The sequence below is a fragment of the Dendropsophus ebraccatus genome, chromosome 4 (assembly GCF_027789765.1).
Source record: "Dendropsophus ebraccatus isolate aDenEbr1 chromosome 4, aDenEbr1.pat, whole genome shotgun sequence".
In the NCBI taxonomy this organism is placed as follows: Eukaryota; Metazoa; Chordata; class Amphibia; order Anura; family Hylidae; genus Dendropsophus; species Dendropsophus ebraccatus.
Window position 1 is genome coordinate 130,426,273 of NC_091457.1, and position 13,315 is coordinate 130,439,587.

Sequence of the window (13,315 nt, forward strand, 5' to 3'; positions counted from 1 at the left end):
GGTGGCGTCTATTGTGACTGTGTTTCAAATAAGTTTTTATTGTTAACTTAAATGTGTTTGTGTCTCTGCCAGGATCTCTTGAATATCATCGTGTCATTTACAATGCTTCCATAGCTCGAGTATAGCTTTTTTTTTTTAAAGTAGAAACATAGTTACCATGGGAGTTATGAACCCTACCTCTTCCACTTTCAATAAGATTGAACTTGACTCAGAAGAATAACTTGCTTCTTGGCTTCTTTAACAAGAACTACACCGACCATGTGCCATTACTGATATCTTCTTATATGGCAGAGGGGCTTTCAGGACTATGGCCTGGGAGTGCCTACTGCACCTTCTCTAGTCATGGCACTGGATAGATAGATTAGTTGACTACAATAGATAGATAGATAGATAGATAGATAGATAGATAGATAGATAGATGACTAAGTACCCTTCAACAAGCTTTTGTCTCTTATTCGTATGTAAGCAGAGCATCCTACAAGAGGTAAACTCTAAAGAATTCTAACTAAGCCTACCACAGCCAATATTGTAACGTATTTCTCTTTGATGGCCTTAGTTGATACATTGCTTCTTCAAATCGCAGTAATGCATCATCAAAAGTGATGAAAGAACCACAAAAACCCTTTCTTTCCAAGAAGATTACTCTAAAATATGTAAAATTGCCATTTGGCAACAATGGAATGAAATTGCTACAGTTACAGCGAGGACAAACCCTCCACAATATGCTGGAGACATTTAGAGAAGTGAGGACAGCATGAGCGATAGACTGAGCCGAGGAAAAGACCTAACACAGGCTGTGTATTAAGAGAGATTTCCAAAAACAACTCAGGATAAAAGAAAATCCGACCTCCTCTTCAGTTTTGCACTTTAGTTCAAACATTGAAATAGTACACACATACGTCCTGCCGTGGGTGGTGGGAGCGTCTCATTGCTGCTTTCAACTTTGTCTGCTTTTAGGTAAAAAAGTACTAAGGTAGCCAAAGAGTTAATGATTTAACTATAATAAGGGTAGCTTCACACATACCAGATTCACAGCAGATTTCACACTGTGAGTTTGCAGCAAAATCCACTGCATATCCTGGTACCGTGATCTTCAATAGGGGTTACATACCCGCAGCGAAATTTTCATTCCGCTGCGAGTATGTAATGCCAGCCCCTTTACCCACAGCATACATTACCTGCTCGCCGCCTTGGCTGCATCTGAGGCTCCGGGCTCCGATAGGACCCACTCAGTCAATCAGTGACTGCAGCAGGGCCGTGCACTGATTGGCTGAGCGGGACCAATAAGAGATGTGAGCCTCAGATGCAGCCGCCCCGCCGAGCAGGTAATGTATGGTGTGGGATATGGGGGGTTAAAGGGGCCAGCGTTAAATACGGCGGAATGAAAATTCCACTACGAGTATGTAACCCCATTGAAGATCAACTCCCTTAGTGAGAGAGCGATCCAGCCCCAGTACCTACTGATGCTGTGCCCAGCAGACACCAGTGGGGCAGCAATTTTAAAATATTGATTTTAATCCTCCATTCTGGCATGGGGGGTGAAGCTGCAGTGGCCTGTAGTCCTCTTACCAGCCACTCACGCTTCATTGGCAACCTAAGCGCTGGGCTTTTCATTACGTTTCCAGCACTTAGGCTGCTACTCAAGTGTGAGCGGCTGGGAAGAGGGCGGAGGCAGTGTGACTACATGCCATTGCAGCTCCACCCCCATGTCTAGATACCAGGTACTGGGATGGAGGAATAAGGATCAATATTGTGAAATTGCCGCACCCCGGAGTCTGCCGGGCACAGCATCAAAGAGCTGTGCCCAGCAGTTGTAAGGTACTGCGGTAAAGTCACACCCCCTTAGGGAGGTGATTAGTTCCCTTTAAAGCTTCTGTATGACTACACCTCCTACTATAGATACAGTTATGACTGTACAGCAGAGCTCTGTAAATATCTAAAGTCGTTTCTACATGGGATGATGGGCTATGGCAAGCAAAACGCGTGAAACGGCCATGCCCTGTTTGTTCACACATCTGCTGTCTTGTTAAACCACTTTGGATACTTTGAAATAAAGCCAAAATGTTAAAGAAATAACAAGGGATGACTAGTGCCGATTCATCCTGTATTTTATTATATCGTAGAACAACTTGTAACATAGAGAGCTTTTTTATCTCAGAAAACTCCTTTGATACAAACAAATACATAAACCGGGAAAGCCCCTTTAATAAAAACAAGTATGTTAACTCTTAAAGAAGCTTTCCGGGACTTTATGATCGACGGCCTATCCACATGATTTACCATCAGTTGCTGATCATGGGCATCCTGCATTATACAGTGAACAGGGCAGCAGATTGTACAGTGGTGGTGGCAGGTAGCTGCAGCTCATTTGCACATGGTAGAAAAAAAAATAAGCAAACTTTATGCAATACAGTGTAAATGAACAACCATAATAAACGGCGAAAAAAAACAAAACAAAAATATGTAAATATTACCAAAAAATAAGAAATTATTTAATATTTATTTCCTGTCAAGTTTATAACTGACAACAGCCATGAATATAATATAGTGGTGATTATTATTAAAATGTAATCAATATGGCCTTCAGCTGGCCCCTACAAATAACCAACACCAGCCGCTCAAATGTTATAAACACATTAACACCTTTAGGATATGAAAAAGAAAAAACATCAATGTAAGAACTGGAATTAAATCTGGAATAAAATTACTTGAACTCAAAGCAGATGTTTCTACATGTTCATGTATACTTCCCAATAACATGTTATTAAGATTTCGTTACTGCCTTGTCGTGCAGGCAAAATATACGTAAAGGCTAAGTAAATAAATAAAATAATAAGTGATGAATAATGAATATTTAATCGAATTCAAATCTTATTTATTTAGTTTTTTTTTATTAAAATGTGAGAATTTCATACTGGTATAGCGACTTTATGTCACCAACGATATGGGAATTGCTGGTGGCTAATGATATATGTAATAAGCCAAGGTTCTACATTTCACCTGTTTAGAAAAGACTGCTTATACTTACCGTGCTATCTACATAGGCCTCTGTCCACACAACATCGTGCTCCTGGTCAATAACTTTTGGTCTGCTCAAGACATGTAGATATGCCATTACATTCTCTTGTACATCGGCTAGTGTAGATATTTGGGTGAAAAAGCCTGCAATAAAAGAAAAATCTTTGCGTAAGAACAGACTATAGAGAAATGTGAGAAATCAACAAACTGACATGTAGTGGAAAGGAAAATGCATTAATGCTTTAGTGGCACATGTTTAGGAGCCTAGAATACTAACTCGGCCCATTGTTTGCTATGTTAATATGGGATCACATGACTACTTCTGTAATCAGACTTAAAGGGATTATCCAGAAAAACTTTTCTTCTAGAAACAGTAAAACTCTTGTCCTCAGTTTGGATGTGGTTTTAAAGCTCAGTTCCATTGAAGTGAATGGACCTGAATTGTAATACCACAAACAACCTAGGGACAGGGGTGGTATTCAACTGTTACAAAAATAAATAAATTACAGAAAAAATTTAGAAATCTGCTTTACAGACCCTATGTTTAATATAAAGGAGAATGTCACAGAGGACATCTTTCCACTTTGAAGACAAAATGGGTCCATGCATCATATTAACACCCAATGTTTTTAATGGTCACTGTGCAATGCTTAAATAGGTATTCTGCTGAATCAAAATTTTTAATATGTTGCACCCTTGGTGAATAACATAGCAAACATACTAGTCTTACCTTTCTGTGCACCCTATTGTCCTCCTACGTCACTTTCGGGTCCCCACATGTACTTCTAAGACAGGCTTGTCTCTGCAGTGACAACCTATTCTACCAATCATTGGCTGCAGAGCTGTCCTGTCTCAGTCAGTGATTGGCTGAGCGATCTGTCACTGCCGAGACAAGGCCATCTTAGAAGTGGAATCCTACTCCACACTGATGAGGGGAAAACAACCCAAAACAGCTCTCTGTGGGTGGATACCTTGCTGCCGTATTTCATGTCATTTTTTTTATTGTGGCTTGTTGGAAGGTGGTTTCCTTGAATGGAGACCCCCTTGGTTTGGTTGTTCCTTTCTGGAGAAAGGTCTGGCCGGCTTACTGATGTTGAGAAACATGTGATGCTGTCTCAGCAGTATTTTTGCATATTTGATTTCCCAGGGGACATTTTTTCCTCCCTGAGGTCAACCATCATTCTCTTGGTGTTCTAATAAAAGCTGATGTTGTGTTCTCATAAAAGTGATGGACACTCTATTGTATGCATTACCATTCAAGTTACAGGAGCAGGGAGTAGGGACATAGACAAAGTCTCTGTTTCTGTAGATTTATTCCATGGCCAATATGCCAACAGTGGAAACACAGCGGCACACTACTGACAATGTTGGCGACTGCTTTATCTGTATTATTACATTCATTTATTTATTTTGGCTTGTTACATACACTGTGCATAATGAAACCAACATGTTTTGGGACTGGGCGTTCTTCTTACATTTATTAATAATTTTTTAGTTATCATGAAAAACACGGCACTTTCTGTTGTCTGATTCTTTTTAAAAAAAAATTAGGAAACAGTCAGAAAACAGGAAGTGTATCCCAGGCCATCTGAGCGCTCACAGAGAGAAAACAGTCATGTGATTGACAGACAGAGTCGTGACTCTCTGTAGTGGCTGGAATTCCTGCGTTTAGTCTGTTTTTTTTTCCCCAACCAGCACAAGTCAGAAAATCTGCCTTCTGGAGACTGGACCTGAATATCTTGTAAGTTCAACTTTGCTTTACAGCACGATAACAACAAAATAAAATAATGAATGTATATTGCAAACTTGCTTTATTTCACATCTACTGTTTATTTAGACTTTGAAAGTTATAACGGCAGTGACACTTTAAATACAAGCTTCTGTATGTGCATTGAAGAGCAGGAGTAACTGTACAATAGTGATGGCCTATATGCAATGATTATATCTGGCCTGTCATACGCTTTGTGTGAGGGATCCGTTTACAATTAGTCTAATCACTATCATCTAATCCTCTCATTTAACTTTCAAAAGTATACTTGCTTACAGCACATCAGGAAAATGTAATGTCAATTTCACAAGCTTCTCTGCAGGGATTTTTGGAGCTTGATTGTTCTAATGTATTTAAAATGGGCTGTCGCCATGCGTCATTAAACATCCTCTCCCACAAGATATGTCCTACTTCTGCATCAAATGTAATGGGGGATGTGAGAAGAAGGGCTTACAATTTTCACATTAGGAGCTGAGCATTAGAAATATATGCACGGAGGACACAAGCTCCCTGGTGATCTATACATGGCACAAGGACAGAGCTGTCCACATATCACTGAGGTGGAAATTCTGCAAACCGCGGTGCATTGTACGGTGCACTCAAGAAAGAAATGATCCTCAAGTAAAATTGATTTTAGGACCAGTGACCTCTTTAACTGCTGTGTGTTCAGCCGGCCCACTCATGGATAAAAGGCTGAACTGTGGGGCCGAGTTAGAGATTAGATCTGCTTTAATTTCTTACTCTTCCCCCGAGATACAGTACATGCCTCAGTTCACTATAGACAACAGGATGGAGGATACGAGATGTAGATGATTGATGCGAGGCTTGGAGAACTACTGCACTGCAGGAAAAGACATGTAGCCCTCAACTGGATTTATTAAAACTGAAAGTGCCGGAAATGTATTTAAAGGGAACGTGCCACCTACAAAAAGAGACTCATAGCAATAAAGTCAGGAGCAACAAAACACTTATGATGGTCTTGCTACCCCCCCCCCCCCCATGCACCAGTTTTTCATCAGCCTTCGCTAATTAGCAAAAACTGATAGGATGGTAATAAAGGGCCACAGGTTAGAGCCTATGTAGGGTTTACTAGACAATGCTTTAGTGAAAAACAGATGGCACACCAGTGGTGCGTTAGTTTGACACTAGTGGAAAAAAAAAACGCAATGACAACTATTGGAGCTTCTTATGTACTTTTTTTTTTTCCAGAACTGATCAGGGGTCAAAAACAGATGTGTGGATGACCACTTTGAAATGGATGAGTCCTTTTTCTTTTAGTGAATCAAACTGATGTGTGGATGAGGCCTTTAGGCGCTTAAATTGTGCAACAATTGCTGAAAACCTTAGCCTAATGAATTACCTTTTATGCATGCTATATGGTCTATGTGCACTTTCATTTTTTTTTTTTTAGCACCTCTTGTGTTCTAGTTCACATGGCTGTTAGGGACGGATAAGGTGGTCCAACATTGCACTGTAAGCGAGCGCCGATCTGCTAGATCGGACTTACTTACCAAGCCTATACATGGCTCTGTAATCATGCATGTGGGCTGCTCAGACATGGTTAGCAATGACCCTGGCTTTTTACATTCAAAATAATAAAGTTTACACTTATCCATGCTCCTCGGTGTCCTACAGTCTTTTTTGTGCTTTCCCTGCTCACCGCAGCCACCGCTGACACTTCTCTTGCAGTATCTTTAGTGACATGCCACCCAGCCAATCACTGAACGAGACGTGACAGTGTGGCCAGTGCCTGGCTGAATGGCCTTTCACTGAAGAGATGGGCCAGAAGTGTCAGCGGCAGCTGCGGTGAGCAGAGAACTCGAGAAAAAGGCAGCAGGACAGGTAAGTATAAACTTTATTATTTTCATTTCCCTATGATCAGCCTGTCATCAGGTGGGTGAGGGCAGTCATTCCTCCCACGGACTGACTGGAATCCCACATGGAAGGTGGAGCTAACATTGGAAATTAAAGTAAGTTGCAGTGGTAAGGGCAGCATGAGGGCACAGGGAGTTAATAACTGGGTGGTGTGGTGAGTTAGTGTTACTGAATTAAAGAATTAAACTATACTACAGAAAATAAAGTTTATGAAAAATATGTATAACGAAAGGTTTGCAACTGTTTTAGTATTTGGGGTATTTGTAAGTATCTCATGTTGTTGAACCACAATTGACATACATGTTATGTTTAGGTGGTGGTGGATTTTCAGTAACAGGTTGTTTTTATGCATGAAAAGAACATAATAATACTGTAGCCTTATTAACAAAAAGAAGTATGCTCAACCATGCAAGTATGCTAACTGTAGTACAAAAATGTACTGTAGGTACCGCAAACATGGGAAAGCAAATGCAACTCTTTTGTTATGACACTCACCCTTATTGGCACAGGCCATCCATTTCAGGTTGTCTGCAAAAGCAGCTTCTCTTCCAATCAAGTACGTGAATATGCGAACCTGTAAGTACAATAAAGAAATTTGATTACATTAGGAAATTTTTTATTTGAAACACCTTTTCTACAAAGTATTCACAATATACTTAATTTACACTATCGACTAGATGCACTTACACAACAGTCTGGACACCAAACACCATGTCTGACTACTATCTCTGAATTCTCTGTTATATCAGCAGTAGTGTTGAGCAGAGACACCATGCCGTTCAGGTTCAACAAACCCAAAAGCTTGGCATTTGACTTCCCATGGCTGCAGTGGTTGGATGCAGCCCTAGTTAGTCCTGAAAAACATGGACACAGCCATAGGGTGCATCCAACACAGATTTCTTTCTCACCAGGTGTCATCTATTGGTGTTTGTCCTATGGACTAGTTACCAAGCAGATGTGGGGGTCATCAAAACAGCTGTTATCCTCAGGTTTGTTATTTGTTCCCATATTTGGTTATGATCTGTGCCATAGTTTTTAATATTTTTAATGGGAGCTTCACTTTAGTTGACATGGGACAATGGACTTTGGTACTCTCACAACATGACTATAGGGTTCACAACTTTTCATTACTGCTATTTGTTAGTATTTGTGTTAATCGAGCACTAAAACGCTTGCATGCTCATTACTCAGGTTGAGCATTTTTGAATGCTTGAGGGCTCTACTCGAGTAATGAACCTCATTGAAAACAATGAGAGACTCGAGCATTAAATCAGGTGCCCCCTGCTCGGCAGAGAGGAGGGTTCCTGGTTACCTGAAATTAACCTTAAAGCGTAACTGTCATTTCAGGGCCATTTTTCTGAAAACATTAAATATCAACAGTACAAGCGATTTTAAGAAACTCTGTAATAGGTTTTATGTACTAAAAGAGTTTCCTTCTGTACTGAAAAAGCAATCTCCCAGCCTCCCCCCTCACATCAAATGAAGCAGGATTTCTGTGTCCATTATGTGGCTATGGAGAGGGGAGGGGCTGTTAGGAGTGACTGAGCACGGAGCAGTCCTGCACAGCACAACACCCTGCAATCTTCTCTCAGTAAGTTCCTAGATAAGCACTGACCTTTCTGACACCTGAATTTAGCGTTTTAGGTGCCCAGAGAGTCTACAAACAGCTGACCTTCATGTCACCTCTTCCTGCTCCCTCATCTCCCTCAGCCCCTCCCCCCTTCATAGGCTCACAATGGAGAGAGCAGAGCCCGTCTTCACTGGCTTCTCTGTAATGAAGACGTGTTTGCCTGATAATGCACAGATAAGAAGTCTGGGGGGAGGCTGGGAGATTGCTTCTTGAGTACAGAAGGAGGCTTTTTTGGCTGATGAAACCTATTACAGAGTTTCTTAAAATCGCTTATACTACTGATTTCTGCAATAAAAAAAAAAACATGACAGTTACGCTTTAAATTACTCCCCTGGGGGCCAAACTGTGTTCTGTTAGGAGGGAGTTATACTTACTGTTCCAATCTTCTATCTTCACTATTGCCACTCAGCCAACTAGCGGCTGCAGCGGTGTCCCACCTCAGCTGCTGATTGGCTAAGCAGAGACTTGTCAGTCAATCAGCGGCTCAGGTGGCACACCCACCACTGCAGCCGCTGATTGCCTGAGCAGCAATAGCGAAGAAAGAAGACGGGAGTGGTAAGTATAATTTGCATTATGTATTTCCAGAGCCATTAAAGTGTTGCTGATGTTATAACTTTCAAAATCTAAATCAACAGTACATTTGATATAAAGCAAGTTTGCAGTTAACATTCATTATAATTTTTTTTTTTTAGTTATCATGGAAAACACGGCACTTCAGAAAAGTCAGAAAATCTGCCTTTAGTAGACTGGACCTGGATTTCTGGTAAGTTCAGCTTTGTATTACAGCATGATAACAACAAAAGAAAAATAATGTATGTATTTTGCAAAATTGCTTTATATCACATCTACTGTTGATTGATTTTGTTCATCCAAAATATATAGGGGGAAATTTATCTGGTGTAAAGTAGAATTCACTTAGTTGCCCCTAGCAACCAATCAGATTCCACCTTTTATGTTCAAAGAATTTGTGAGGAATGAAAAGTGGAATCTGATTGGTTGCTAGGGGCAACTGAGCTAGTTTCACTTTACAACATGTTTGATAAATCTCCCTCATAGTGCTTAAACTTAGTGTTCAGAAGACTTTGAAAGAACACTCTGCAGCCATCCTTTTGGTCTTAACATATAGATTATGTAAGCCTGCCACCTCAATAACCCCCATTATTAGTATCATATACCAGGTTAATGTAAATGACATAGTGATTGAAGGCCTGGCAGGAATGAAGACATTGCACAACCCTAGAAGATAATAAGTTTGGCAACAAATCATAAAACGTTTTTTTTTGAAAATAATCTCACTCCATCAAACCCATAAAAGTAAGTCTGGGGCTAGGATAACCGCAGGTTATTTGTTTTCTTATTTATGAGCTTGAGGTTCATAGGAGATAGGTTCATGTATCAACAAGCTGCCACCACTGTGAGCCCGATGACTGCACTAAAAATAAAAAGCGCCATCCTGAGCAATTGCCATAGAGCTAGAGCCTCTTCTATTAACTTTTTTTTTTATAATAAAAAATGACAATATGAACTAGAACATACAGGTTTGTTTATTTATTGGTCGTGTCACTGCTAAAATATGCATACAGTGTCAGAAAGTGAAGGAAAATGCAATTTTTTCTAATTTTAAGTTATATGAAAATTGTTTTTTTTAATCAATATTATCATAGTGTGGTCCTACTAAAGGTGTGACAGATGGTATAGGGAAAGGCTAGCTGGGTGCAAAAGTGCATTGTATGTGTCACATATTTGGCCTGCACCAAATGGATGAAGAGAAGAATCCTGTTGGCATGGGACTGGAGGGGAGGTGGGATTCTTTATATAATTATTTATTTTATTCCATAGTGAAAACTATCTACCTACTGAAGAAACTAATTACTAGTGGCAATTGTCTACCTACTGGGGGGAACCTATCAACCTACAAGGGCAACTATTTATGTACTTGGGTCACATACCCAATGAGAAAACTGTGTACCTTCTAGGAGCACCTACCTACTGGGGGGCATGTACCTTCCCATTGGACATTATCACTATCTGGGACACTACAGATGGGGGAAAGGTGTTGGAAAAGTGAGGGTCCGAAGATATTTAACAACGGCATAGTGTGGGCTGGCAGCACCTGGGGCAAGGCAAAGTATTGCAACCTCCCCTCCCCCAGGATGGTAGTATAGTAGCCAACAACCCCAATCTCCCCTATGCTTATCAAATAAAAAATAATAAACATCCTATTCACCTTACCTCAGTTCCAGCGATGGCATGGTCCTCCTCAATCAGCTGCAGTCTGTGCCGAAGCGACACAGGATCTCTGCTTCTGGCACTTGCCCTCTGCTCCGGGCGTTTGGGATGAGTGACATAATTGCAAGTCCCTGCTACTGTATTATTAAATTGCGTAGTATCCACATCCAGACTCCCTGCTCCTGTACAGTGAAGTAAGTGGCGATCACTTAACCACTTACTCTACATTCTTAGGGGCACAAACTTTCGCCCTTCCAAGAATTTTGAGCCCAGGGCAAATGACCAACCCCCCCTCCCCCTCCTTCCCGGTTACGCCACTGCCAACAGATGCTGCAGAGATGAGTCATGTTCGGAAGTTATAACTCAGAAATCCATGGTTCTGATCTGATTTGCAATATTTACTGTGCTTCAAATGTTTTCAACAAAGAACAACAACAACCCGGAACATTCCCTGTGATGCACAGTTATTTTTTGTTTTCAATGTATCGTCCATAGTGCTGAACACAAAGGTTCTGATAACTTTTGAGCCACAAGGGATATTGCGAAACTGATTGCAGCAATCGATTGCTTTTCTTCTCTGATATCTTATATGACCACCTTCCCATTGGCCTTGATCCATTATGGGAGCTTTTAAGATGGCAGCCATGTTCTGGATATAGTCTAAAAGGTAGACCCCCCCCCCCCTCACTAGTTACATTCTGGGGTATTCAGATGTGTCATTCTCCTTTTTGTTTCTGAAATAAAAGCGTTCTTTTGAGACTTTTGACTTACTCTGCATCAATCTATTTTTGTTCAATTAATATCCCCACTAAGCAATTCTTTTTTTCATAGTCTTTATATATAGGATTAGTTATTTTTAATGAATCCAAACCAGAATAAATTAATTACTCATTTATCAGTTCAAATTCAAATAGAATCTAAATTCAAAATAGAACAATTTTGTCCAATTACCATTCAGTCGTTAATCCAGCAAACAGTCATTAGGAGAAGCAATGATTCAGACGTGACTCCCGTCACCTAGCCAGGCTAATCTGCTTTACACAATATCACATTACTTTACAGTTTATCTGTTATTAAAAATTAAATCTGACTTTTCAGGCGCAGCAGTCTGGCAGCCTACCTGTTCCTACAGAGAAATTAAGAGGGTCTAAATATTTAATACGTTGGTGTAATTAGCTACAAACTGCTACCTGATTCCTATCTGTAACAGAAAGTGAAAAGACTCCAGAGGCCTTAAATTAACCTCCGTCTCCGCTATTGCCTATGAGTTAAATTACCGGCTGTAATTAGACTATTCAAATTGCATTGGAATAGAATTTCTATTACCACATTATTAAAAAGCTAAAGCCCCCCATGGGATGTGACAAATTATCTGCCCCATGATGTGTTTGTCCTTATCTGCTACACATGGCTGCCAGGAGGGTAAGCTCATAGTTAAGTCAAATTAATGACAGCTCAGAAAAGGCCAGCTGCCCCTTTGGCATGGTCCAGAGTCACAAATAAACGGCTGACATGTGACGTGTCTAACACAGCTGTTTCATAATATCCGCTGGAGGCAATGCAGCTGCTGAGGTGCCTTCACACTATACACAATGGCAACTCAGAAAGTAAACAAAGAATAACTCATAGGAAAGACTACAATGGTTTGTTATGTAGAACCTGAGGACAGGGGTTTCTTAGCACGCTTTGGGTGGGTATTTCAGTAAATAGGATTATAAAGCAACTAAAAATGCTAGACTATCCGCAGATGTACCTTGGAAGCACCTTTAAAGGTGTACTATACAGTACCTAAAAATGCTAGACTATCGGCAGATGTAATCTTGTAGGACCTGGACTCAAAATATTTACTGTGGTAAACACAGATACAGTAGATAAAAAGACAGATAGATAGGAGATAGATAGATAGATAGATAGATAGATAGATAGATAGATAGAATAATTATTTGTATAGCCATTTTTTAGCTTATGTGTAACCCGTTTTATGCTGCCCAAAACTTGGGGCAGCATGAAAAATATTTAGAAACAAATAGAGTGGGAACTCACCGTCGTTCGGAAATCCTTTATTCTTCATAAATAGATTCAGCAATGGTGGAATGGTGGTGTAAATGAGCACCGATCTAGCAGATCTACCAGTAGGCTCCTAAATGCCTAACGGTGGTAGCAAACAGCAAAAGGGTTGCACAACTAGTTTAAAGTAAGACTGACGTAAAGTCCCCCTTCCTTAAAGTTTTGATCAGACCCAACAATCCATGAGGGCCTAAACACCAAGACCCTAAGCAAGCGATACATGTCTCAAGGGCATGTAATTTTTTTTTTTTAAGTGACAGTGCACATAAAAAATATACTACTTAACTTATTGATAACCCCCCTACTCTATTCCGACTCTCATTAGATCCATACTGATCTCTACTTCCTGCTCTAATTTCAACATGCTGGAATTGGCTGAAGATGTCCTATGGAGTGATAAACCATTTACTGTGTGTTTCAAAATGGAACAAAGCAGGTGTCCGAGTGAACACCAGATCAGTAGAACTGGGGGATTGGTGAATAATACAAGTGTGCAGTATCCCTTTGGACAAACCCTTTAAATTTATACATAGATGGGGAGATTTATCATACATGGTGTAAAGTGAAACTGGCTCAGTTGCCCCTAGCAACCAATCAGATTCCACCTTTCATTCCTCACAGACCCTTTGGAAAATGAAAGGTGTGATCTGATTCTGATTCACTATTAGTTTACAGAATAGATTAAAAGCAGGCGTTTAAATTATTCAGAATTTCTGCCTTAAGTGCAA

At 40.3% G+C, this 13,315-nt stretch overlaps 1 protein-coding gene across 1 annotated transcript in view; it reads right to left on the bottom strand.

Annotated features, from left to right (window-relative positions):
* The window catches only part of CACNA2D3 (calcium voltage-gated channel auxiliary subunit alpha2delta 3), a 636,447-nt gene that overhangs the window by 283,110 nt on the left and 340,022 nt on the right, over nucleotides 1-13,315 (bottom strand). Inside the window, exons 12-13 of the mRNA XM_069967934.1 lie at nucleotides 7,157-7,235; nucleotides 3,029-3,162 (exon numbers count right to left, since the gene is read on the bottom strand). Of these exons, the coding sequence (XP_069824035.1) occupies nucleotides 3,029-3,162; nucleotides 7,157-7,235 (213 nt within the window). The remainder of the gene's footprint in view (nucleotides 1-3,028; nucleotides 3,163-7,156; nucleotides 7,236-13,315) is intronic.